General features: G+C 52.3%; 2 protein-coding genes across 4 annotated transcripts in view; one reads left to right on the forward strand and one right to left on the reverse strand.

Moving 5' to 3' along the window:
- Positions 1-342: 342 nt before the first annotated feature.
- Positions 343-13,564, forward strand: SEMA6C (semaphorin 6C). 2 transcript variants are annotated; one of them, XM_026486734.4, is made up of 20 exons: positions 343-583; positions 2,627-2,676; positions 4,346-4,517; positions 5,844-5,958; positions 6,253-6,316; positions 6,473-6,529; positions 6,864-6,965; positions 7,192-7,282; positions 7,486-7,605; positions 7,775-7,863; positions 8,185-8,402; positions 8,689-8,820; positions 9,101-9,253; positions 9,488-9,661; positions 9,945-10,091; positions 10,374-10,451; positions 10,580-10,635; positions 10,807-10,851; positions 11,220-11,315; positions 11,734-13,564. In XM_026486734.4, exons 3-20 carry the CDS (start codon positions 4,400-4,402, stop codon positions 12,780-12,782), a joined length of 2,904 nt encoding a protein of 967 aa, XP_026342519.1. In that variant the 5' UTR covers positions 343-583; positions 2,627-2,676; positions 4,346-4,399; the 3' UTR covers positions 12,783-13,564. The 2 variants fall into 2 exon arrangements, with proteins under 2 accessions (XP_026342519.1, XP_026342518.1); XM_026486733.4 differs by lacking the exon at positions 11,220-11,315.
- A 6,111-nt stretch (positions 13,565-19,675) lies between these two features.
- Positions 19,676-26,643, reverse strand: part of GABPB2 (GA binding protein transcription factor subunit beta 2) — a 31,118-nt gene continuing 24,150 nt past the window's right edge. For both annotated transcript variants that reach the window (XM_026486613.4, XM_026486612.4), the window contains 2 exons: positions 24,900-25,027; positions 19,676-24,746 (listed from right to left, as the gene is read on the reverse strand). In XM_026486613.4, the coding sequence (XP_026342398.1) occupies positions 24,447-24,746; positions 24,900-25,027 (428 nt within the window). In that variant the 3' untranslated portion in view covers positions 19,676-24,446. The remainder of the gene's footprint in view (positions 24,747-24,899; positions 25,028-26,643) is intronic.

Genomic DNA, 26,643 nt, shown 5'->3' on the forward strand with positions numbered 1-26,643 from the left:
CCGTCGGTCTCTCCTTCCAGCTTCTCTTCCTTCCTCTCTTGCGAGATTTCTCCCCAGGGCCTCTCCATTTTAAAGCATGTGACCCCCTCTGTCCGAGTCTCAGTGACTGTCCGCGGGTCTCTCCATCTCGCGCCTGGCTTTGGTCTCAGGCTCAGCCTCCCGGCCGGGCCCTCTCGGTGGGCGGTGCTCCTGGCGCTCCGCCCTTAAGAAGGACTATTGGTGGAGAGGTGTCGAGAAGGCGGTGTCCAGCCAGCTTCCGAGAGCCGGATTGGTTGCAGTGACCAAGAGGCGGGCCAGAGGCGGGGCTGGCCGGGAGGCGGGCGGGGCGGCTGGGGCCCGGCCCAGAGCCCCGGGCGGTCGCATTGTTTTCCTGCGCCGAGCCGCGGCGGGAGTGGGGGCTGCGACTGGGACCCAGGACTCGCCCGACCCGACTGCTCCCGGGAGGTCGGATCCGAGCTCCATCCCATTCGGACGCTCGTCACGTCTCGCCAGAGCCCCAATCACGGATTGCGAACTCGGCGCGGTGCGGGGCCGCTGCCCGCCCGCTGCGATCTTGGTCCCGCTGACCCGGATCTCGGAGCAAGTACCCCGGAGCGGGGATGGGGTTGCAGGGAGGCGAGGAGGACCGGGGGCGCCGCAGGCTGGGGACAACCATCCGAAGTGCGAGAGGGACCCGGGAGGGTGCCAGCGCGCTGTGTGCCTGCCTGACGGAGAGGGTCAGCGGAGTTGGGGTGCACGGAGGGAGGAGGGGACCGTGGCCGAACCCGGTCAATGCACAGTTGGGCGCAGGGTCCGGGCGCCTCTTCCCACCAGGCTTCTCCGAGTCGCGTCCTCTGGGTTGGGGAGCACGAAAGGCGATTATTTGAGGCGCGCACCGTACAGAGGGTGGAAAACCTGGTCCCTTGACTCCCCAGCAGGGAAACTAAGGCTCTGAGACCCGCGGAGAACTGGACCCTCTCGATGTCCCTGCAGGGATGGGAAGGGGGACGCGGCGTTCCGGACTTTGGTGTGACGGCTGCACCTCTGTCCTTGTGCAAACGGGAGTCTGAGGACCTCTCAGGGGGTTGGCTTGGACAGAGAGTCGGGGAAGGGGGCCCCCAGAGAAACAACAGTCCCCGTGCCCTTCTCCTTCTTTCACCCTACTCGCCCCAGGGCTTTGTTAGACCGGGGTCTCCGAAGGGGAAGAGCCAGGCTGGCGACTGCACCTTGAGCCCGCGGACCTCGCTCAGCACTGGCCCCAGGCCTGCCCTCGTCGGTTCCCAGCCTCTGGCCCTGTTTCTCTGGCCTCGGAGACCCGCCTCCGCTCCCCAACCCCCGCTCCCATCCCCACTCTGTCTGCGCCTGCAGGCCCCTCCAGCCCCTCCTCCCGCTAACGTGGCTCTGGGACCCGGTCCCGGCCCAGACTCTGCTACCCGCCCCTCTCGGAGCCCCAGATCCAGTAAAGGGGAGACACGTCGAGCCCCTGGCCCTGGGCCCACCTTATGCCAGGGTCTAGACACCTGGATTATCCTCGTTGGGGGCTGGGTGGGAGGGAGGGTAGGTTGGGAGCCAGGGGCTGAGGGTGGGGGAAATGTCTTGGAGAAGGGAAGGCGCCTTCAGCCTGTTCCTCGAGGATTCTCGGCGCGCCCCTCACCCCCTCTACCTCTCCTCTGCTCCCCCAGAGGAAGGTGGACTGGGGCGGGCAACTAGCCTGAGAGCTTCCTGCTATTGTCCCCAGCCCAGTCTCCCCTTCTCCATCCCTTCCCCAGCCCCCCCTAGACTCTGGTTATGACTCTGGCTATGACCTGGCCACTCCCCAGAGGTGGCTGCGAGGGCCAGGAGGAGAGAGAAGGGCTGTTTCCTCTCCCAGCAAAGCGAGGACCTTGGAGAGGGAGATAGAGACGGCCAGTCCTCCCCCATTTGCTTCAGATGGGGGGTATTATGCAGCTGGGATTGGTCCCAGCAGAGTAAGCCTTTCTTCCCCAGACCCCGGGTGGGATGGGGACTGCTTAGATGCTGCTTCTCCAGGAACATATGGGAAGCCCTCTTAAAGATACATCATACTTAAGTCTAGGGGCCAGTGCAAAGGCCAACCAAGTGTTTTCAGAGGCTGGACTAATCCAGTCTAAGTTGGGGGCTGGGGTGCAGAGACATTGGGTGGGAGGGAGGCAGGACCTGCTGTCTTCGGGAATAAGGAAGGGTCTGGGGGTGCTCGCTATCAGAGCATTTTGCCTAGAATTGAAGAGCATGTAAATGAGATGCAAATTAGCCTCTATTGTCCCCAGCTAGGGCGCTTTTGCTAAGAAGGCTGCTGGATTCTGCGGGTTTTAATGTGGGAGTGGTCATCATGCCCCCACAAACTCTCCCAATCAATCTTTTCCCCAAGACTGGTCCTGCAATTCCAGGAGTTTCTGGCTAGTGGCCAGCCCTAGCCCCTGCCCTCACATCTTTAGGCACGAAGCAGCCAGCACCTTTGTACTCAAGCTCAATGTCAACTGCTCCCCACCCCCACACACACCCTCTTCCAGGGCAGCATGTCCCCTACCCTAGCCTCAGTAGACTTTGCCTGAATTTTCACATTTACTTTTAAGGGATGTGGTAAGGAGGTGTAATTAAGCCTCTTTCCTCCTGTCCCTTCTTCCATCAGGTCAGAGGTCTCCTATCCCCCTCAAACTCCCGCAGGAGTCACCACCCCAGGTAAGGAAAGGGCAGCACTCCTGAGGGCAGGAGATGGAAGCTGGCATGGCCTGGGAACAGGAAGAGGGTCTGGCTGTCCTCCCCACTTGCCAGAGACCAAAGTTGTTTCCTGGGTGAAGATACCAGTTGCCCAGGGCAACTTGGAGGGGGAGGATAGCAGACAGGCCTTTCTCTTCCCTTGGGAGCAACAGCATCCGGAAACATGGGAGGGGGGAGGTTAGGGAGGCCTGGCCTTTCAGCACCAGGGGGTCGTTAGTTAGCTGACTGCTCTGCCCCTGGGGAGGGGGTCATCATTAGGTGTTCCTACCCCTTCCCGTCCTCCAGCCCTCTTGGGACCCCATCTGACGTCAGCCTCCCCACCAGTGACGCTGGATTGGGGGTGGGGTACACTTGGGTCCTGGCTCCAAGATTGGAATTGGGGAGATGGAATGGGCTGGGCCCAGAAGCCAGGGTCACTTCTTTAGTGGACATGGCGGGATGAGCACCTAAGGATTGGTGAAGAATAGCTGTCTTTTCAGAGAAAGAAAGGATTCTCACCTTTCCCTCCTGATCTCAGCCCCTCACGTCAGTCTGAGGGGAAGGAGTGCAGGAAGCTGGTGTACACCTCCCACTGGGGTTCCGCCCAGGGTCAGCGGGGAGTGGGTGGCCGTGCTGATTGCTGGGCAGGAAGGCTGTCTCACGTCCCTTCTAGCATATCCATCTTTTCCTGGACTTTGGGCTACCGTTGCTTGCCTGTCATTGAATTATTTATATCTCCATTTTGAGGCAGCCCGAGGAGAGAAGGGAAAGAGGGACATACGTGTTCAGCCATTTCTCCTCACCAGTATAACCAGTTCCATCCCTGGCTGCTCATAGGGGTTCTGCTCCTTCATCAAGTACGGGCGCTGGTTCTTCGGAGCCAGGGAGGGGACAGGGGGCTAGAGAGGCTGAGAGGGGGCGCAGTGGTCGGGCAGACAGCTGCAGCCAGAGCTAAACTTAGCCTCTGATCTGGCTTTGATGCACATTCATTTTTGGCTAAGGCAGCCCCCCCCCCCAACTCCCCTCCCTATCCAGCTTCTCCCTAGCAATGGGAAGACCCTTGAAGCATGAACTTAGACCAGGACAATGACCCCTAGGCTTCCTCCCCCCACTCTGTTCTTCCTCACCCTTAGAGAGGGTGAGGGCTTCCTCGCAGCTGCCTCTGCCTGGGCACCGCGCCTGCATGGCTCCCAGGGTGCCTCGGGGGTCTGTGAGGGAGGGGGAGGCAGACACGGTGCCCTCTTCCTCCTCCCAGTGCCAAGGAGTCACTATTTATAATTTTAAGGCTTCAGCGTCTAATTATAACTGAGAAGGGGTTAGCAAGAGGGGGGCCAGGAGGTGTCAGCTACCGAATATCCCAGGCCCAGTCCGGAGAGAAGAGGCCCAGTGAGAAGACTTGGAAGGGGAGCGGGCGTGTCCTGTCCTTACCTGGGGTCACGCCCGCAGGCCTCGCACCAGCCAGTTTGGGCCAGTTGGAGAGAGAAAGGCCCTGAGTGACAGTGGCAGCTGGCTGGGACCGAGGCAGTGCCAGAGAAGGGGTTGCTTCCCCCAGCCCACAGGGTCTTCTGGGGATAGACAAGGGGAGCAGCTTGCTGGTGTTAAGGGTGAAGGGATTTGGCCCCATCCCCCACTTTTCTCTGTCTCCTTTCAGGGCCGGCATATGGGTGAGGGGGCACCCCCAGGGGCCTGAGCTGCCCCGCACAGGATGCCCCGTGCCCCCCACTTCATGCCCTTGCTGCTCCTGCTGCTGTTGCTCTCACTTCCCCATACCCAGGCTGCCTTTCCCCAGGACCCCCTCCCTCTGCTGACCTCTGACCTGCAAGGTGAGTGCCCTGGCCCCCTCCCGAGGGTAGGAGGTGAGATGAGGGTAGGAGGTGAGATGCGAGGAGGCAAGCCGCTGAGCAGATGGGAGGGGGCAGGTAGGGCAGGTAGACTCCCCCCGCCCCCTGACTCAGGCCAGTCGCTCATCACTGCTGGGCCCACTGTCTTCCCTTTGAGGCAGCGCTGTCTAGCCCTGACCCAGCCAGACCACACCTTTGCCGGTCTGAGTCCCTGCCAAGCTGCTCGGGAGCTGCATGACCTCGGCTGAGTCGTTGCACCTTTCTTTGCCTCAGTCTCCTCATCTGCAAAATGAAGAGAACAAATAGTATTCTACCTCATTAGAGTTATTTAGGGATTAAGTGAGGTCATCCCCAGAAGTGCCGAGAACACTGTCTGGCACACAGCAAATATTTTCTGTGTGTTTGCTATTATTATTATTAGTTACACAACGAAGGCTTGGGGCCGGTTCAGTGGTTCCCCAACACCTCTCACCTCCCTGTCCACCATTTGCACCACAACTAAGCCGAGGTCCCACCGTGAGGGAAACCATAAACCCACTTTTTTCTGGGAAGATAAAAACTTTATCTGTTTGTAGGTTCCTGTTATTTATGTAGGATTTAGAGTAATTCTAAGGATGAAAGAATTGCAGTTGGGTCACCGGGCGTGAGTGCTGGGGGAGAAGTATAGCTCTTATGTGCGCCAGATGCAGTTCTAAGCACCACACGAGCGTGAAGACGGCACCCCTGAACTCTGAGCTCCCTCCGAGTGCTCATGATCCTGGCTGCCACGGTCCGGCCAGTGGGCGCTGGCGTTGGTCAGAGGAGGCCGTGGGGAGGGCTGAGAACGTTGAGCGCTGGGGGAAAGGGAGTAAGTGCTCCAGACAGGGAGCTGTGCGAGGTGGGGACTACGGGAGCGCTCGCCCCACCGCCCTGCCGAGAAGGGACTGAGCTCAGCTGTGGAGTCAGACAGAGCTGGATCTGACTCCCCGCGCCTGCCACTTCCCAGCTGGATGAGCTACGCACGTTCCTTACTGGCGTGAAGCCACGGGCTCCTCATCTGTAGACCGGGCCATGCGAGTCCGTCCCTCGCAGGGCTGTTAAATGAGGCGAGGCTTCTCAAGCGCTAACGCAGAGGCCGGCGGAAGTTCGGTGCTCAGAGTCGGCAAGCATTATCTTATTAATAGTTGTATTCCTAGCTTTACTAACACCTCACAACTCATCTCGCTCATCCACGATGTCCATGGCTGGGCTTTATCTGGTTGGAAAGGGTATCGAGGGGGTGTGTAGGGTTTGACTTGTCCTCAGCACCCACCTCTCTGTGTCTTCTAGGTACTTCCCCATTATCCTGGTTCCGGGGCCTGGAGGATGATGCTGTGGTTGCAGAACTTGGGCTGGACTTTCAGAGATTCCTGACCTTGAACCGGACCTTGCTAGTGGCTGCCCGGTAATCTGACCGTGGCACAGTTGTGGGGCCGACATGCATGCTCCTGGGCAGACATGGGACCTGCATGGCCACTGCAGCATCTTGCAGGGGACACATGCAGGTGTACAAGCCATGGGACATGGACATGCTGGGACCCAGAGCACAAATGCCAAGGCATGGAGTAGAGGGGAGGACAGAGGGCACGAGGCCTGCACTGTTGGTTTCTGAGCTGCTGCACCTGAGCGGGGTGGGTGCCGAGGAGCTCGGGTGGGGCGCCTTGGCTTGGCTCTGATCCCTCCTTACCTGTCCCTTCAGGGATCACGTTTTCTCCTTCGATCTGCAAGCCCAGGAAGAAGGGGAGGGGCTGGTGCCCAACAAGGTGAGGGGCGTGTGGGAGGAGGTGCAGGCGTGGAGATGAGGCTGGGAAAGGACTGGTGGGGGTCAAGTGGGTGGGAAGAGGAATCCGAAAGGAGCCATCACGGGAGGGGGCGTCCAGGTTGCCCCATGATGTTCCCTCCTCTGCTTCTCCCTTCAGTATCTAACATGGCGGAGTCAAGACATGGAGAACTGTGCTGTGCGGGGGAAGCTGACGGTGAGGAGCGGGACGAGAGTTTCGAGGGGAGAATCTCCCGAGTCTAGACTCTGTCCAAGCTGTCCTCCACTGTGCCGACTTTCCCACCCGCTTCCCTCTCAGGCCACAGGGGGAAATGCGCAGGAAAGGCAATGAATAATTTTCACCTTCCTTCACGGAAAAGTGAGGCTCCAATAGGCCCAAGAATTTGCCCGAGGTTGCAGGGCAGTGAAGAGCTTAGTTGGGACTTGACCCCACGTTGCTCTGACTGGCTCCAGGGAGGCAGCCTTACTTCCTGCGCCCCCGTCCAGTTGTACGGACTCCTGTCGCTGACCTCGAACTTTGGATTCTCTAGGACGAGTGCCACAACTACATTCGTGTTCTCGTTCCCTGGGACTCCCAGACACTCCTTGCCTGTGGAACGAACTCATTCAGCCCCGTGTGCCGCAGCTACGGGGTACAAAGGCAGAGGCGGGGGGGGGGGTCTGCATGGGAGTGGCAAGAGAACCCAAGATGGGCAACCACTTTGGTGGCAATGGGCCAGCCGGGGTGGAGGAACGGGAGTGCTGAGTGCAAGGGTCCAGAAGGGATGGGGGAAGAGGCAAGGGGACGTGAGGGTGTGGGCCACGGAGCCAGACTCTGAGACCCCAAGGATTCCAAGAACCTGCTCCTTCTGCCTCCAGATAACTTCGCTGAAGCAGGAGGGTGAGGAGCTGAGTGGGCAGGCTCGATGCCCCTTTGATGCCACCCAGTCCAACGTAGCCATCTTTGCAGGTGTGTACCTAGGCATGTGAGAAGCAGGCCTGGCTGGAGGGGGCTCCCACCTCACCTTTCTCCCAATTTGGTCTTTGCCCATGCTCCAGAGCGGAGGGTTGAGGTAGGGGGCAGGGCCAGGCTGAATGAGGTAAGGGTCAGGCGGCCCAAGAAGAGCCGGATCCTTGGGCCCTCCCCTGACCCCACCCTACCCACCCCTCCAGAGGGCAGCCTTTACTCAGCCACAGCTGCGGATTTCCAGGCCAGTGATGCTGTGGTTTACAGAAGCCTCGGGCCTCAGCCCCCACTCCGCTCCGCCAAGTACGACTCCAAGTGGCTCAGAGGTCAGGGCGGGCCTGGGGGAGGGAGGCTGCTCTTGGGGAGGAGGTGCAGGGGGAGGACCGTAGCAGGGAGCAGGCAGATGGCAGTGGTACTGTGCAGGTATGCAAAGGCAGGAGGCTGCGTGGGGCCAGGACTCTCTAAGCATACCATTTCCTGTCTCTCCCCTTTCAGAGCCACACTTTGTCCATGCCTTGGAGCATGGAGACCATGTCTACTTCTTTTTCCGAGAGGTCTCTGTGGAGGATGCCCGGCTGGGAAGGGTAAGGAGGTGGGCACCAGGGGTGGTTAGCTAGAGGGTTCTGCTGGATCCTGGGGAGCCAGTGAGAGCCAGGGGAGAGCTCCTGGCCCTAATGTCCACCACATGATCTCCTGGACTCTGAGCCCCAACTTGGAGTAGCCCCCACCCCTCTGCCCCCACATCCTGCTGAGTCCCTCATCCTTGACCCAGTCCGATCTACCACTCTACACCCTTCCTTTGCTGTGGCATTTGTCTCTTGGTGCTCCAGTGCTCCAGACTCCCCCGCCCCCTGCTGGCCCTGAGGCCCTCACTGTTCTGCGCGTCCCCCACTCTCCGCCCCCAGGTACAGTTCTCCCGAGTGGCCCGTGTGTGTAAGCGTGACATGGGCGGCTCGCCTCGGGCCTTGGACCGCCACTGGACATCCTTCCTGAAGCTGAGGCTCAACTGCTCTGTCCCTGGGGACTCTACCTTCTATTTTGACGTCTTACAGGCCTTAACTGGGCCTGTGGACTTGTATGGCCGCCCTGCTCTCTTTGGGGTCTTCACCACCCAGACCAACAGGTTAGTACTAGACTAACCAATGTGGTCCTATCTGTCCCTTGTCCCACCAGCGTCCAAGGTCCCCTCTCAAAGCTTACTGATGCCCCTGTAGTGAGGGGAAACTCCCTTCAAAGCCAGTTTGCTGTTCTTCTCTTCTTTTTTCTCCCAGCATGGCCCCCAGGGGCTGCCTCACCCTCTCAGGCTCCACCCCTCACATTGTGCTGAAGGGTAGCCGCCCTGTCTCACCTGGGAGCAGCTGTGCTGTCCCTTCCAACACCTAGCCCACATGTTTCTCTGGCTCCTTCAGTATCCCTGGCTCTGCGGTCTGTGCCTTCTACCTGGATGATATCGAGCGTGGGTTTGAGGGCAAGTTCAAGGAGCAGAGGAGTCTGGATGGGGCCTGGACACCTGTGTCTGAGGACAGGGTTCCCTCCCCCAGGTACCCAGGATGGGAATGGTTTTGGGGGGGGCAGAAGCAAGCAGTGTGTCCCCACATGGGATTATGAAGAGAGGGTCTGTGGGATTATGTGGAGGGGGCTCGGTGTGTTGGCATGGGACTGGTGAGCTGTAGAGAAGGGGGAAGCGGTAGTGTTGAATGTCTGCGTGAAGGGGGCAGCAAGGGTGACCAGTCATGTTTGAGAGCAGTTCGTGGGAGGCACAGAGCCTAACTAAGCCCTGGCTCCCTGTCCTAACGCTGCCCCTTCCCACGCGCCTATCAGGCCAGGATCCTGTGCAGGAGTAGGTGTGGCTGCCTTGTTCCCCTCTTCTCGAGACCTCCCTGATGATGTCCTGACTTTCATCAAAGCTCACCCACTGCTGGACCCGGCTGTGCCACCCGCCGCCCATCAGCCTCTGCTCACCCTCACCAGCAGGTATGCTGCTAAAAACTACTGCCCGACCCCACGCCCCAGCCACTCTCCTTCTGACCTCACAAGGTCAGTCATATTGGTGGGAGGAAGAACCCATGAACGTGGAGTGAGAGAGGTAAGAAGGAAAGTCTAGGCTGGGGGAAGGACCCAGGAGTGGGTACCAGGATACATGGGCTGTCCTTGAAACACTCCAGCTTCCACCAGTCAGGTGGCCCTGACTGAAGCCTCTCCCTCCAGGGCCCTACTGACCCAGTTAGCTGTGGACGGTAGGGCTGGTCCCTACAGTAACACCACAGTCCTGTTCCTGGGCTCCAATGACGGGATGGTGCTGAAGGTGCTGCCCCCAGGGGGGCCATCTGGGAGACGTGAGCCCATCCTGTTGGAAGAAATCAACGCCTACAGCCCCTCCAGGTGAGGCCCTGGTCTGGCGGTCCCCCCACAGCCCCCTGCAGAGCAGGAATGGAAGTGAGGTGGTAGATGGGGACGGGGGATGGGGTGAGAACTCTAACACTGGCTTCTGCATGGCAGAAGCTACAGGGTAGAGGGGTTTGGCAAGAAGCTAGACAATGTGGGGGGGCGGCCCTATGAGTTGTAGTCAGTGCTTGTGCGCCTCCCCACCTTCTGTTCTTTAACTGACCCAGGGAGAAAGGAGCCTCCCCTGCCCCATCTCTGATTCCTTCTGGCCTCACCCTAGGTGCAGTGGGAAGCGGGCAGCCCAAACAGAACGGCGAGTCATAGGGCTGGAGTTGGACACTGAAGGTCACAGGCTCTTTGTGGCTTTTTCTGGCTGCATCATCTACCTCCCTCTCAGCCGGTGTGCTCGGCATGGGGCCTGTCAGAGGTGAGAGGGGCCTGAGGCCAGAGCTGCCTGGGCCAGCAGGAGCACAGAAACACAGGCATGGGGGGGTGGGGGTGGGCAGGGAAGTGCAGGGGATGGCTGGGAGGGAGTGTTGCCCCGAGCATTCTGCAGGTGGGCAGTGACCAGGGCCTAGAATAGGAATTGGGATAGGTCAGGATGGGAATCTCGGGCTAGGGGCCTCCTGCAGGCCAGGGTGAGAGTGGAAGGGCTGGGCCATGGGATGTGATTAGAGTGGAGAGCCTCATATGACTCCATTTTCCCCAGGAGCTGTCTGGCTTCTCAGGACCCATACTGTGGATGGCATAGCTCCAGAGGCTGTGTGGATATCAGGGGACCCGGTGGGTAAGTGAGGGGCCCCCAGATCTCCTGAGGAGAAAGTTTTGTCTGCACCACTAGGAGAGGAAGCTGAGGGCCAGGGTGGGGGCTGGGGGCAAGATGTATAATAGCACTAAGCCACCTCCATCTCCTAGGACTGACGTGGATCCGGCTGGGAACCAGGAATCCACGGAGCACAGTGACTGCCAAGGTAAAGAGAGGGGCAGGGGCAGCTGTAGCCATAGCTGCACACAGCTCTGAAGGGCACCAGCTACCATCCCGGGTGTGGGTTTCCATACTTCTGTGGCACAGTCGCCCCCTTCGGTTCTTCGTGAAGCTCCCCCCTGCCTCCCTCTTCACCCTCTGTCTCCCTTCTTCATAGATGGAGCTACTGGGAGTCAGTCTGGCACAGGGGATTCTGCTTATGGTGAGTCTGCCTATCCTGGTGTCATCTTCCCTTGCTCGGCCCACACTCACCCAAGTGCGCTCCACGGCAGCAGAGCAGCACGCTGCACACGGAGTCTCAGAAGGGGGCCGGCACCCTCCAGATACCCCGCATATAGCTCAGTGCTTGGCACACGGTAGAGTGCTTAATAAATAGTTTTTGAAAAAGATACATGAAAGAATGTCCTGCATGGCGAGCCTTTCCCCAAGCCCAGAGGAAGGTAGAGGCTGGAGTTCTGGACCTTTGGGTTCCAAAGGGGGGTGGGGGGGTGGGGGGGGAGGACCCACTGAACGGGTGTCAGAGGTGGAAAACAGGAGCCTCACTGGCTCTGACCTGGTCTCTGTCACCAGTGCTTCTGGGTCCTGGCCCTTCCCCTGAGACCCCCAGCCCCCCCAGTGATGCCCACCCCCGGCCCCAGTCTTCCACTCTTGGAGCTCACACTCAGGGTAAGGGGGCTGGCTGGGAGGGATAGGAGTGAAGTGTGGGGCTGCTGAGTCTTGAAGAATTCTAAGCCCCTCACTGACACGTTTTGTGCTCACTAATGCCTGTTTGGAGCTCCGTCTCCCCAGAGCTGGGCATTTCAGACCCAGCTCCTTCTGCACTGGCAGAGTTTGGCACTCGCTCTTGGCATGGCTACGGGGGCCAGAGGTGGGATGGGGACTCCCCAGGCCCAAGCTCCAGCCTGTGTGTGAGGTCTAGTGTGACGGACTGACTGTGGAGGGGAGGGGAGGGGAGGTCATTCTGAGGCCGGTCGGCCTGTGTTGGAGCGAAGCTGAGCAGCAACCGCAGAGAGGTGAAACTCCGACTTGCCCTCCCACGCCCACCTGCCTGGGCTGAGTCTCCCTCCTCCCTCTCGGTCGGCAGGCGTGCGCCGGGACCTCCCCCCAGCCTCAGCCTCCCTCTCCGTCCCCATCCCACTCCTCCTGGCCTGCGCGGCTGCAGCCTTCGCCCTGGGCGCCTCGGTCTCCGGCCTCCTGGTCTCCTGCGCTTGTCGCCGAGCCCACAGACGGCGGAGCAAAGACGTCGAGACTCCGGGGCTCCCGCGCCCCCTCTCCCTTCGCAGCTTGGCCCGGCTGCACGGTGCGGGCCCAGAGCTGCCGCCGTCCAAGGACGGCGACGCGGCGCAGACGCCGCAGCTCTACACCACCTTCCTGCCTCCGCCCGAGGGCGTGGCCCCGCCAGAGGTGGCCTGCCTGCCCACGCCGGAGTCCACGCCCGAGCTGCCGGTCAAGCACCTGCGCCACGCCGCGGGCCCCTGGGAGTGGAACCAGAACGGGAACAACGCCAAGGAGCGCCCGGGCCGCGCGCGGGGCGCCAACGCAGCGGGCGGCCCCGCGCCGCGCGTGCTGGTGCGGCCGCCACCGCCCGGCTGTCCCGGGCAGGCCGTGGAAGTCACGACCCTGGAGGAACTGCTGCGCTACCTGCACGGCCCGCAGCCGCCCAGGAAGGGGGCCGAGCCCCCGGCCGTGGCCGCGTTGACCTCGCGGGCGCTCCCGCCGGAGCCGGTCCCTACCCCCACCCCCGCCCTCTTTGCGGGCTCCAGCCTGCTCCCCCGGGAGTGTGGTCCGCCGCTGAGGCTGGACGTGCCCCCCGAGGGGAAGTGCGCGGCGCCCTCCGCCCGGCCCGCGCTCTCCGCCCCTGCTCCCCGGCTAGGGGTCGGGAGCAGCCGGCGGATGCCCTTCCCCACGCACCGTGCACCCCCCGCCCTGCTCACTCGGGTCCCGTCGGGGGGCTCCTCCAGGTACTGCGGGGGTCCCGGGAGACATCTCCTGTACCTGGGCCGGCCGGAGGGATATCGGGGCCGCGCCCTGAAGAGGGTGGACGTCGAGAAGCCCCAGCTGCCCCCGAAGCCGCCTCTCGTCTCGCCCTCCTCCCAGCCGGCTGTCCCCAACGGCAGCCATTTTAACTTTTAAAGGGAGCTGCGCCAGGGTCTCGAATGGCGCCCTTGAGGCCCGTGCCCTCAAAGGCCAAGAGCATGGACGCATCTCCAAGGACAGAACCCCTCCCTCTCTCCGTGTTCCACACCTCCAGCCTTCCTGGACTCTGAGAGTCTCCCGGGGTCCCAGCCCGCCTCGGGTTTATTTATTGACTGTCTTTCCCCCTGTCCTCGAGAGAGGAGTGGGAGGTGAGAAGCTCGCCCCCTCCGTGAGCCAGCTTTTCGGGGGGAACAGGCGCACTCCCACTCCCCCTTCCCTCAGCCAAGCTGCCTTAACTCGCCCCTCCGGGCTTCCTCCATAGACTGGGCCGCGGGCGGGCCGCAGGGCGGATGGACAGACCGACGGGGCTGGGGCCGCGCGCGCGTTGTGTAGAGTCCTCGGGCCTCCCGGGACGTGCCTCCTCCTACTGTGTAGGAGCCTCCGCTTCCCAATACAGCTGTGTCCCCGAGCCGTGCCTGACTTTCCTAGCAGAGGGGGCGGGGCGGGAACCGGTCCGCTCGCTAGGCGCCTCTGCCCCCGAATCTCTGCCTTCATCTTGGCCTTGCACTCTCTCCCGAGTAATTGGGATGGCTGCGGTCCCACCGGGGTTAATCAGGAAAGGTTTCCTGAAGGAGGCAAGCGAAGAAATGGTGTGTGGAGATGAGCCAGGGCCCAGGAGACCCACGACAGAACTGGGGTGGGGTGGGGAGGGCACCGGAGCACGTTTCTGGATCGAGGATGTTTTCATAGCCTGTTCCATGGGGGTGGGGGGAGGGTATTTTTTGAGAAATAAAATGAAGCTGCAGCGCAAGTGATTTAAGTTTCACAACAGGAAATCTTGTCCTAAAGAATTTGGAGAGTGTGGGTCGCATGATGGGTGGGCTGCAAAGAACAGCGAAGGATCCAGCCCTGTTGGTGGAAGGGGCTACCCTTGACAGTTCCCTAAGGAGCAGTTAGCTCCCTCTCTCAGAGCGGGAGGGGGTGTAGGCGCGCGTGTTTCCTCGCACGCATGCGTAACCTCCTGTTTGGGAGTCTCGGGCTGCACTCCAGCCCAGCGCTCCGAGGATCAGCTAGCGGGTGCGGGTTCTGTCGTTCCTCTGGCTGGAGCTGGCTGAAGACACCTGTCTGTTATCCCGGGGGCCAATGGGAGGGGCGGACAGGACCGTCTGCCCCGGCCACTACCTCGAGCTTCAAGACACTTAAAGCCTCGCGCGGGCGGCGGCTGCTTTTGCGGATTTACAAGTCGGGGTTTTTAGCAGCGCGTGGCCTGAGTATCCGCTCAGCGGGAGCCCTAGGCCGCCGTGCCACTCGCGCCGCCTGGAGGTCGGCCGAAGCCCTGCAGCTAAGGAAGCCTTGGCAGTCCCTTTCCCGGTTCGCCACCCGACTGTCTTGGGCAGGAAACCGCTGAGAACAATTTGGTGAAGAACCGTGATTGTGTCTAGCTCTGCCCTTTATTATCTGTAATCCTGACAAGTCAGAACTTTGCCCCAAGCCTCAGTTGCCTCATCTGAAAAATGGGGTTGTTTGAGAGGCTCAAGTAATGATAATGTATGTAAAAATGCTTTTAAAGGAGAAAGCATGGTACCTTGAGAGATGTCGAGTCCTCGAAACCCATGCTTAGGCATCCTAACTTTACGATCTTCTACTAAGCAATCTATTTCTTTTTTATCCTTACAATCTTCGTTTATAGATTTTACCCTCGAGGTTTTTTTAAAATCGCCCTCTGAACTTTCCTCACAACTTGTTCTGCCAAATTTGTTCCCCACAGCCTACCCTCTGCTTGGAGCTTGTTTCCCCAGGTTGGAGAGGTCCTTTAGGTCTTAGTTTTCCCCTCTTTGGATGTCTTAACTTAAACGAAGATGCTTTAAACCCATTGCTAGTTTCCTAGACAGTGAAGGAGAGCAAGGAAGGAGTGGAGCAACTTTCCCATCAGCTGACTTCATTATCTTCTTCAAACTAAGGTGTTAAAGCCAGGACAAAGAAAAATGTTAGGGCTGCAGCCTTTCTCAGCCTTCTGAGGGACGTCTCACAAATACTTCAGTTCCTGCCCTGAAGGTGGTCACAACAAAGGGGTAAATGATCTTTAGGTTTAAATATAGACTCAAAAGAGAAGTTAATCTTGTGACTCTGTGCAGGCAACAGCAATTTACAGGTTAAAGTCCTGGTTTCATTTTAATCAAGAAGTGTGTTCATTTACAAAGTATGCTGACTTCTCTAGCCAAGGGGGCCTAAGCTGGACTCTCAGAACGTTCTCCGGTCTAGTGAAAGCAGCTATGTTGCAGTGAGAGCAAGAGTCCTTGGACTCTCTGCCACTTAATAGATTTGTGTGTGACTAACCTCTCTGTGCCTCCATTTCTTCTGTAAAGCATGTAAAGGATACATGCCAACAGGAGGTTATAAAGCACCATATAAGTATATAGGTTTAAATTAAGTGCTTTGTGGGAAAAGGTTATTTGCCCCAAATAGACTACTACGAAGTATGCAATTCATTAATACTCATGAAATACCTCATCCTGGTAGAGTGTAGTGAAAAATAAACTAAGGGAATGAAGTCAAAGAAATTATTGTTCCTAACAACAGAGGGATAAACATGACCCCTTAATTCAAGGATACTTAAATACTTAATTTAAGGATACTTAAGGATACTGTTGACACTTTTTTTTTTTAATTAGGGTATTAGTTCAAACTTTGTCTTTAGAAAAACCGGCATGTGCCAACAGGAGGATAAAGTCCTCACCCTGAGGGATTTCTAAGCTGATTTCTCAGAGACATCCTGGGAGGTTATGGAGAAACCAGGGCCCCAGTAGGCAGACTCCATCAGCTTGTGTAAGACTTTGGGGATCTGAAACACAGAAGGTTCCACAGTCACAAAGCATGAAAAGCTGTTCAGCATCTTGGGATCTTTGGGAGCTAAGTCACAGGGGCCTAAGCTATTATTGTCTCTCAGATTTATGTCTCCTTGATGCCACTACCCCACACTTGGGAACCACACAGGTATGAGTCACTTTCTGCTATTTCATCCAGCAGTTGACCTTCAGGTATATTGATTCATAAGAATTTAAGGTTACATATATGAGAGTAAGGTTGAAGTACATGGATAAAATATGAAGCCTATGAATCCAAAAGACTGCCCACCTTTACCACATGTATTAGGGTCCCAATAGGAAATAGACAACATGCTCAAAATAATGAAGGGCTGATTTTAAAAAGTGTGGGTAAAGGATAGGTCAGTAACTGGAGGTGAGTAAGAGCCTTAGGTCTGAAAAGACAATGGGAGATGGTGGTTATATGGACCTGGAAGGAGAGGCTGCATTGAGAGGAGCAGTGACCTTTAATCAAAGGACACAGCTGGGCCCTGGGGACTCCAAGGAATGGAACCTGGGAAATCCATAGACTGAGTTCAGTTTTTTCTCTCCCTCCAGTCTCCTGCCAGAGCTCCCTGTTGGCTGAATCAAAGTGGAAGCCAAAGTTCAGGGAGCCCATTGATGAAATTCCTGCAGGTTAGCGCCCAGGATAGAGAAAAAGATATAGAGGAAGGAGAATACTCTGGAAGGAAAGACAGAAGCTATCCAGCATACCTAGAGCTGAAGACCACATCCATTCTTTGCAAGAGAGGTGATCTTTGTCCTTGCTCAAGTATTGCTGGCCAGCAACTTTGTGGTTATGCCTCCTGAATTAGTTTTGGAGCAAAAGTGACTTTGAGGAGTTTGCAAAAAAAGCGTTGAAGTTATGTCACCCCAGTTTCTTAACTACCTGCCCAAGGTCAAGTAAGATCTTATTCTGCTTAAAGGATAAACTACAGCAGAAAGAACACCAAAAACTATGTAGAAACTGTAGTTTGTTTTTTTAAAGATTTTATTTATTTATTTATTTATTTATTTATTTATTTATTTATTCGACAGAGAGAGAGACAGCCAGCGAGAGAGGGAACACTAGCAGGGGGAGTGGGAGAGGAAGAAGCAGGCTCCCAGCGGAGGAGCCTGATGTGGGGCTCGATCCCAGAACGCTGGGATCATGCCCTGAGCCGAAGGCAGACGCTTAACCGCTGTGCCACCCAGGCGCCCCGAAACTGTAGTTTTATAAAGAACTTTTTTTTTTTTTAAAGCCGAGGGACTCTGGGCAGGCACAACTTGGTGTGTGTGTGTGTGTGTGTGTGTGTGTGTGTGTGTTTAATCTATAGTCTGAATACATACCTTGCAAGATAGGTATGTTTGTATATATATGAAATGCTTAGCTCAATGCCAGACATGTAACAAAACTTTAATGCATAGAGGGGTACCTGGCTGGCTCAGTCAGCAGAGCACGTAACTCTTGATCTCAGGTCATGAGTTCAAGTCCACATTAGGTGAAGAGCTTACTTTAAACAAACAAACAAACAAACAAACTTTAGGCATAGAAGCTACTGTTATTATTTATAATATTGGCTTCTCAAATGTCACTTTCCTTTATAGTAAGAACTTCCTTAAACTTTAGGGCTGGTTATGGAAGCAGAGTGCAGCCCCACACCTTGCTCAGGGGTCCTTTACAGTCTTTTTTCTTAAAGAAACATTTTTTTGGGCGCCTGGGTGGCTTCTCCCACTCCCCCTGTTTGTGTTCCCTCTCTCGCTCTCTGTCAAATAAATAAAAATATTTTTAAAAAATATTTATTTATTTGAGAGAGAGCAAAAGGGAGCGAGATCACAGAGGGAGATGGAGAAGCAGACTCACCATTGAGTGGAGGGCCCGATGTGGGGCTCGATCCCAGGACCCTGGGATCATGACCTGAGCAGAAGGCAGACGCTTAACCAACTGAGCCACCCAGGCACCCCCCCAATTTTTATAACACATATATTTAAACTGTCTGCTGGACATTACTATTAATTTCCCAGTTACCCAGTTCCATTTTTTTTAAGGTATCCCCTATAGTCTTAACAAACTTACTCTCTTACCTGTCAGATATCTTGCACAAACCCTACACAGGTGTGTGGTTATCACTAAGTTGCTCCCACTTCAACTTTCTCTTGTATTTTTTTTTTAAGATTTTATTTATTTATTTGACAGAGAGACAGCCAGCGAGAGAGGGAACACAAGCAGGGGGAGTGGGAGAGGAAGAAGCAGGCTCATAGCGGAGGAGCCTGATGTGGGGCTCGATCCCACAATGCCGGGATCACGCCCTGAGCCGAAGGCAGACGCTTAACCGCTGTGCCACCCAGGCGCCCCTCTCTTGTATTTTCTGTCTACTGGTCTCCTTGGAGTAAAGGGCCATTTTCACAGAGGAAATCTTAGGAAAGTTGCCCTCATTCATGTTTCTTTCCCATCCTTTAAGAATATTACTCTTCAGGGGCGCCTGGGTGGCACAGTTGTTAAGCGTCTGCCTTCGGCTCAGGGCATAATCCTGGCGTTCCGGGATCGAGCCCCACATCAGGCTCCTCTGCTATGAGCCTGCTTCTTCCTCTCCCACTCCCCCTGCTTGTGTTCCCTCTCTCGCTGGCTGTCTCTATCTCTGTTAAATACATAAAAATCTTAAAAAAAAAAAAAGAATATTACTCTTCAGAGAACTCTAGGTTCCTATCTCCCCAGTTCCCTTCCAACTTTCTCACATTCCTGATGATTTCTTTCACTAGGATTTTACTTCAATAAGACTTTTAGTTCTTTGTTTCTCAAGCCTCCTCAAGTGCCTGCTCTTTTTGTTTTCTTTGCCTGCTCTTTTTCTCTCAGAACAAAGACTGTATACGCAGTTATGAGGTACTCTGCCAGATGTACCTTATAATTAATATGTATACTGGATTTTTTTTACTATATGTATTTACCAAAAAGCAATTATCTATATGCAGCCTGGTACATGGTAAGTGTTCAATTTCCTACATACTGACTCAGAGATTCTAGTTGTTGAACACAGATGCTTATATGTCTTTGACTTTGGTACTACCCCCCTTTATTTAAGAAAGGCATCCTTATTAAAAAACAAAACAAAAAAAACAACGAACGAACGAATGAACGAGCAGCATCCTTACGGCCAATGGAGCAGCTTTTGAGAACACTATACCCTGGATGGGGACCCCATCTAGTCAGCCAGATGGGTCTCTTCAGCCCTGGATATCGATGGGGTTTGTGCTACAACCACACCGCTACTCGTATTTACTTAATAAATGTGTGCTGAATTGGACTGAGATAGAAACCAGCACCTTACTAACTAGGACTGGCTGAGAAGCCAGCAGAGAAAATCTATTTCCAAGCCTCCCTGAACCTGATGTCCCCTCCCCTCCCCCCCAACCCATATCTTAGCATTGATTTTACTCCCACACGAGGCACGGGATCATTTCCTTCAGCTCCTGGGCTCTTCTCCTGGTTGTTTGCTTTTAGGGAGGGGATGACAGAAGGGAGGAAGATGTAAGTCTAATAAACCAGTCAAAAGCTCTCTCCACTCTCACTGCAGTCCTTACCTCCATTTGCTCTGCCTACTATGAATGTCAGCTGAGGAGGAGCTAGGATAAGGAAAATGCAGAGGGTGTGAATGGGTTAGAAGAGACCACAAAAGGGGAAAGAAGACCCCCACCACACACACACACACACACACAACCCCCCTGCTCCACCCTCATTAGCTCAGCTAGACAGAGAAAACTTCCTATTGAAATTTTTTTTTTAAAGATTTTATTTATTTATGTGACAGAGAGACAGCCAGCGAGAGAGGGAACACAAGCAGGGGGAGCGGGAGAGGAAGAAGCAGGCTCCCAGCGGAGGAGCCTGATGTGGGGCTCGATCCCACAACGCCGGAATCACGCCCTGAGCTGAAGGCAGACGCTTAACGACTGCGCTACCCAGGCGCCCCATTCCTATTGAAATTTATCTGTGATCAGGGACTAGATAAAATTTTTGCCCAGGAGATGGAAAAAATTTCAATGACACCCTGAAATGGTAAGACTTTGACATTTTATTAAGAAACATCTTTATTTTAAATGATAGTACAAAAATTGTATATATAATATAGATCTGTATAAGTGTATATACACACAAATGATCACACACACACACACACACCCTTCCTCATAAAATCAAACCCTATTAAAATCCTAAATAAAAAAAAGAGAAGCATATTTAAGTTTTCCTAAAACATACTGTACATAAAGCTGTCAGAAAACCTGAAAAACTGAGGACACTTTGAGAAGAATCTAGGCACCCCACCCACCCTCTTTCTCTCCTCCGCCAACATAAATGGCCTTGGCAGGAGGACAGGCCACGGGACACAGCCAGAGAAGGGAGCTGCTATCGGTATTGTTTGTTGGTAAAGCAAGATGTCTGAAATCAAGTAGGAAGCACAAGATACAGGGTATGACCTAGATTAATTCTCAGAAACAAACCACGTCAGAATAAACAGAAAATACATGTAATAGGGAAGGAGGGGAGTGGAAAGAGGAAAGACAAGGCCCATAGATTTGAAATGACCTACTAATTAAGTTCTAGTGCCTGGGAAAGACTCAATGAGATAAGAGCAATGGGGGCACAGAAGCAGAAATAGTTTAGAGGGGAAAGGGGGGGAGAGAGAGAGAGAGTCACAGTTCCCGGCCATTAACCGGCCAGATTGCTACTGTAGAGTCTAGGAATGTCACCCCACCCACTCATCCTAGAGAGGCTCAAAAAAAAAAAAGGCAGCACCAGAGGCTCAAATCTACTTAATTCAAATTCACATCCTTCTTACTCCTGCCCTCTTATTAAATATATTGGCATAGGAAATAAGAGTACCAACTCGGAAAATATTCATCACCTAAATGGAGATAGATAAGAGCCTGGAACAGCATACAGGCAGTGCTGACATATATTCCTTTCTGAAACTCCTTTTCTGGCCACACAGAGATGTTTGCACAAGGAGGCCATTCTCCAATAAATTTGGATAAAAACTGATTTCTACTCAATATTCAACTTCTGGGAAGAGTTCACTATATGCCTGACATCTTCTAGCTCTGGAGGTCCACATGATGCTTGCTAGGAGTCACCCAAGCCCCCTCAAAATGATCATTTCTCAAAAGGACGAGATTTCTAAACAGAAAGTCGATGCACAGGATGCCTGCTCCTTGTGCCACGATCCCTTTACCTAAGGTTTCTTTCCTGTTCAGAGGTGTAAGAGATCTTACAGTGCCGGTCAAAACAGCTGCCAGAGGAGTGGAAAGGACGCTTGCTCTGTGGAAGGGCAGCTCCGTCTTTACCCCGACACTGCTCTGAACTGTTCGGCTTACATGGTGTCATCACACCACGTGCTAAACACACCTCTGTAAAGCCAGATACTGGGCTTACTCCTCAGGTTTCTCATTACACCAGTTAGAGCATAGCTCCCCGAGAAGGGCCAAAGTAAAGCTTTTTCTTCCTCGGCCCCTTTAGTGAAGCCACAGAAACCCTCTTTAATGTGTTTAAAGAAATGAAAATATTTCCAGGTTATACCAGGTACTTTAGAACTGAACCTCAAATAAACAAAAAGTGGGAAAATCCATATGTATTTATAAATGTACACAGCAATATGCACCCAGCAAACGGGTATTAAAAATGCCCTGGTCACACAATACCTAACTTCGACTGTAGAACGCTCTGGTAAATTCATTTCTTTTACATCAATATAAACAAAGAAAGTAATTTTGTATGCCACAGATTTCTCACATTACTGAGCAGACACAAACATTTTAATAATGCAATGGTGAGGCTGAAGAAGGGGGAAAGGCAAAGCCAAAAGTAAGTACACATGGATCTGACAGAGAAAAGGAACGTCTGTTAAGGCACTGAGTTCAAAATATAGAAAACCTAAAGTCAAGTTCTCGCATATTTCCATTAAGAAACCTCAACTCTGGCATTACAATTCAGAGATCCCACAGAGGTAGTGATAGGAAGGGAACTGCACATTTATATATTTCTAAGTAATCTCCCTGAAGCTAGGAACAAGAACAGAAATATTAAGACTTCTTTCTTTCTCTTTTTTCGGGGAAGGCTTAAGACCAAAATGCAAATGTAGAGTCTAAAATTCATAAATTAATACTGATATTGCTAAATCAGCTTTATTTTAAAGTAGGCGATCATCTAGGTTCCAGGTTTCTCCTGCTTAAGTACAACTCTGAACCACCTGCCTAGTATTTGATTCTCTGTAATTCAATCTTGCCAACACACCAGTTGGGACCCATTAACCCAGAAGATCTAGCAACATTGTCCCAACTTCCATTGCTGATCCTGAAAGATGCAAAATCCTAAAATGGTATCGCCATTAATGCATTTAGTATTTACTTGTACCGACTTCAAGGGATCCTGACCTACCCTTTCTCCATGGCCATACAACTGGAGATCAAATCCTATTTCCCTTCTCCGGGATGCTAAAAGGTGTATTTCAAGTAAATAACAACAAATACCTTTTTGCTACTCTTCCCTTTCCAGACATTTCTCTTTTCTCTTTCCCCATCCCAACTCTATATCTCAGAGACCCCATCATCAAAAATGACTTGGACTGTATTAGAGATTTTTCTAGGTGAGAATGACAGTCTCCTACAGAAAGAGAATAAGAATTTCTGAGCAGCTCCCCAAACAGTAGGGACTCTGTATGCTCAGCAGGGAGTGGTGGATGGCAACTCCTGCCCCTAGTCAGACGCTACCCCAGAGAGAGAGATGGCTGGGCCCGGATATCCTCTTCAGAGTTAACCTCCACCCCCTTAACAGGAAAGGGGAAAAATAAAATAAAATAAAGGAATTAAAGTCAATATATACACAAAGAACATAAACCAAACATACCTAAAATGACACTTGGTCCCTCTATCTCTATAGTTAAGCTCAGGCTCTGAAATGGCACACAATAGCAGCTTATTGTTAGCACCTGGTTCACAAAGGGACTCAGAAAAAAGAAAAACATTGCAGGCAGAAAAAGGACAATTTGACAGCAGATGGCACAATTTCACCCTGGCCCTTACCTAGGCTTCTTGTCATCCCCCAAAACCAAGAGTAATCTCTGAAGTCTATGGAGAAAACCAAGTTAAGGTGGCCAGTAGCCAAGATTAATTTCAAACTGGTATTTTTGCCTATAAGCCTCTAATAACCAATTTTGTTTGTCAAATTTGTTTGGCAAGTTATGTTTTAGGTCTACTTTGAGTCCCAAGTGACTCTGCACCTCTGGAAAACTGCAGCAAATTACTTCACTAATCAAGGTAAATAGAACCATGTTAACTGTCAAGTTTTACTCCAAATTAAAAATGTATGTTTTCCCGATGATTGCTAATTAAGAAAACAGTATTCTAAACAGTCATTCAAATGTTTACTTGTCACATCCTCTGGTTTCTTCTTCTAATTTACAATAAAGCAAGCAAGCAGGTCTAGAATGATGGGGGCCCAATTTCAAAGGCAGTAACTTCTGTAATGTAACCTCTCCACAGTCTACCTCTCTCCATCCATAGCTCCTTTTCTTTTGAAAACTCCAAACTGGTGCACAAATAAAACCTAGCAATGAAACACTTTCCAAAAGCGTCTAGGCTAAGGGAGCAGGCATAGTGGGAGAGAAGGGAGTCAGGCAGATGACGTTACTGAGTCGGTTTTGGCTCCTTACTTTACGGCACTTCTAGTTCTTTCACCCCCTTTGCCAACAAACACCGAGCACCTGTAAGGCACAAAAGCTCTGAACAAAACCCGATCTTAAGGAAACAGAAGAATTTGCTCATCCCAAGTCAAATGGAACCAAATTCCACCAACACCCTCAGCACTCACCTCTCCCGACTTCTTTTTTTGCAATGAAGAGGATACCATGTAAGCTCCACAGAAAGGCACACTTAGAAGACTCAACAAAATTTTATAAAATTAAAAAAGTTGATATTAAGGCTTGATATTATATAAATAAATGTTTGGAAGCAAGTTGTTCTAGCAACAGACTATCCTCCTGATTTCAATTTTATAAAATCCAGCCACAGCAAAGTTTGTATCTCGAGACCAGACTGTTTCATAACCCACAAGCCTCCTTCTGGCCATTTTCCAGCATCGTGGAAGCACAGCCTGGAGGATTTTGGATTTACATACACTTCTCCCACATAAGCAAGTTTTCTTTCCTTTCCAGTTTTAAATACTCCACTTCAGTTTCTTGAACTGGCACCTGAATTATGGACACACAATGGGTGCAGAATTAGGCAACTACCAATTTCTTGTCAGTGAAATTAATTCAGGATAGAGGGGAACGCCTGCTCCTTTGGAAGTGGAATATATTTCTTTCTCTTCCCAAAGCTTGCTTCTAACCCATCTCCCAGTTAGTTTTCTTCTCTACCAGGTACACGTCATAAATCTAAGGCAAATTTTAAGGTCACTTGACGGTACAATGATCAAAGGCTCTGTATGTGTCTATACTAGGAATGTTATCTTAAAATCTTCTGATATAAAGTCAGTTATTTAAAAAACAATCAACCCACAATATCCAGCATTCTTTTACCTCTAAGCATAAAGCAATGATGTGAGCTGAGAAATCTGGTCCGTATTCTTTTGGTTCCTCAAAAGAAGTATTCCCTAAATTTGGCTTTGAATTTTCCAGTTGCATAGCAAGCCTGCCCGAGCCCGAGCACTGTACCCTGCTATAGTTTTCTTCTTAAGGACATTCTTAACTTTTATACAATGTCTGTCCTTTGTATTTTCTTTTAAAAAGAGGAAAAAGATGGACACGGTACAAGTTGTGGCCCTTGCACATTATGATGAAACAGCTTCCAAGGGAACTCCAGGATGAGGCTCTCCGGTCCCTCCTGCCCCAGTCACTTCCGTGTCTCTCTCTCCCGTCTCCCCCTCCGTAACTACTACAGCGTCTCCCTCTGCCACCTCTTCAACCACGGTGAAATCGACGCCATTGGGCTGTTGTCGGGCCATGGCCTCTAGCTTGAGGCGATACTGTTCTGCCTCCTGTTCTTTCTTTAGGAGCTGGTGTCGGTATTCCCGAGCTCTTCGATTGGCCTCCTGGAGCTGCTGTTGGAGTAGTTCTCTTTCGGTGCCCTCCTGTAAAGGTAAACCATGTCACCAACAGGTCAGAATTCCTGATCCCAGATTATCCAGAGAGTAGACAAAAACATAAGGAAGGGTTCAGGCCTTAAAAGTTTTGGCTTTTGATTCTTTCCTTTCTCTTTTCTCTACTACTGCTAAAAACATTACCTTGCTCTCCTCCACACTGTTTGTCAGCTCTTCTATTCTTGGTTTCTTAGTCAGAGGCAACTTCTCTGCTTCTTCCTCTTCTTCAATTACAGTTTCCTCTGCAACCTGACCAGCAGGTACAGTTAGAACTACAAGCCAAAGGACACCAATTGGAGGTGATGAATACATAGTAAAACAAAGAGGTTTTGCCTGCTTTATTATTTTTTTTAATATTTTATTTTTATGTGACCTCTACACGCAATGTGGCGCTCGAACTTACAACCCCAAGATCAAGAATCACAAGCTCTACCGGCTGAGCCAGGCAGGCACCCCTGCTTGCTTTAAATTAGAAAATAAACTGAAATATATTAGCTGAAATTTTATTATTCATATCTCTTTGGATTTTATAATCAACAGGTAAAGCATGGCCCTACAGAGAGAAACAGAAAAGATTAGAGTATCAGATTTGGAAGCCAGGGGGCGCCTGGGTGGCACAGCGGTTGAGCGTCTGCCTTCGGCTCAGGGCGTGATCCTGGCGTTATGGGATTGAGCCCCACATCAGGCTCCTCCACTGGGAGCCTGCTTCTTCCTCTCCCACTCCCCCTGCTGTGGTCCCTCTCTCGCTGGCTGTCTCTATCTCTGTCGAATAAATAAATAAAATCTTTAAAAAAAAAAAAAGATTTGGAAGCCAGGCAGTTAACAGTCAGATCTGAGGCTTTTATATAAAGATGTTTAACTTGGGGGGCCCTTGGGTGGCTTAGTCGGTTAAGCGTCTGCCTTCGGCTCAGGTCATGATGCCAGGGTCCTGCGATGAAGCCGATATCGGGCTCTCTGCTCAGCAGGGAGTTTGCTTCTCCCTCTCCCTCTGCTGCTCCCCCTGCTTGTGCTTTCTCCCCCTCTCTCTCAAATAAATAAAATCTTAAAAAAAAAAAAGAAAGAAAGAAAGAAAGATGATGTCTAACTAACTTTAGGGGCACCTGGGTAGCTCAGTTGTTTAAATGTCCAACTCTTGATTTCAGCTCAAGTCATGATCTCAGGGTCGTGAGATCCAGAACTGCATCGGGCTCCATGCTAAGTGTGGAGGTTGCTTAAGTTTCTCTCTCTCCCTCTGCCTAGCTTGCACACACGCTCTCTCTTTCTCTAAAATAAAGAAGTCTAACACTAGGTTAAAAGCTATGGCCAGGGGCGCCTGGGTAGCGCAGTCGTTAAGCGTCTGCCTTTGGCTCAGGGCGTGATCCTGGCGTTCCGGGATCGAGTCCCACATCGGGCTCCTCCGCTGGGAGCCTGCTTCTTCCTCTCCCACTCCCCTCCTGTGTTTCTTCTCTCGCTGGCTGTCTCTCTGTCACATAAATAAATAAAATCTTAGAAAAAAAAAAAAAAGCTATGGCCAATAAGCTTACAATTCCTTGGGAGTAACTTGTTTAATGAAGGCTGATGTCTTTACGTAAGATTTTTGAGAAACTTCACAAGAAAGCAGTTTGCCATTCACTATAGCCAATTTAATTATTTCTCTTTTGTAGATAAATGAGAAAAGGGTCAACAAACACATCAATGCACTGCACATCTATCAGAATGGCTAAAATTTAAAAAAATAGTGATAACACCAGATGCTGACATGGATGTGGCAAAACTGGATTATTCATTAATTGCCAGTGGGAATGTAAAATGGTACAGTCACTCTAGGAAATAGTTTGTGCGTTGCCAAACTATTTACAAAACTAGACATGTTTACAAAACTAAACATGTACTTAGCATGCAACCCAGC

This window comes from Ursus arctos, unplaced genomic scaffold, assembly GCF_023065955.2.
Source record: "Ursus arctos isolate Adak ecotype North America unplaced genomic scaffold, UrsArc2.0 scaffold_12, whole genome shotgun sequence".
Taxonomy (NCBI): Eukaryota; Metazoa; Chordata; class Mammalia; order Carnivora; family Ursidae; genus Ursus; species Ursus arctos.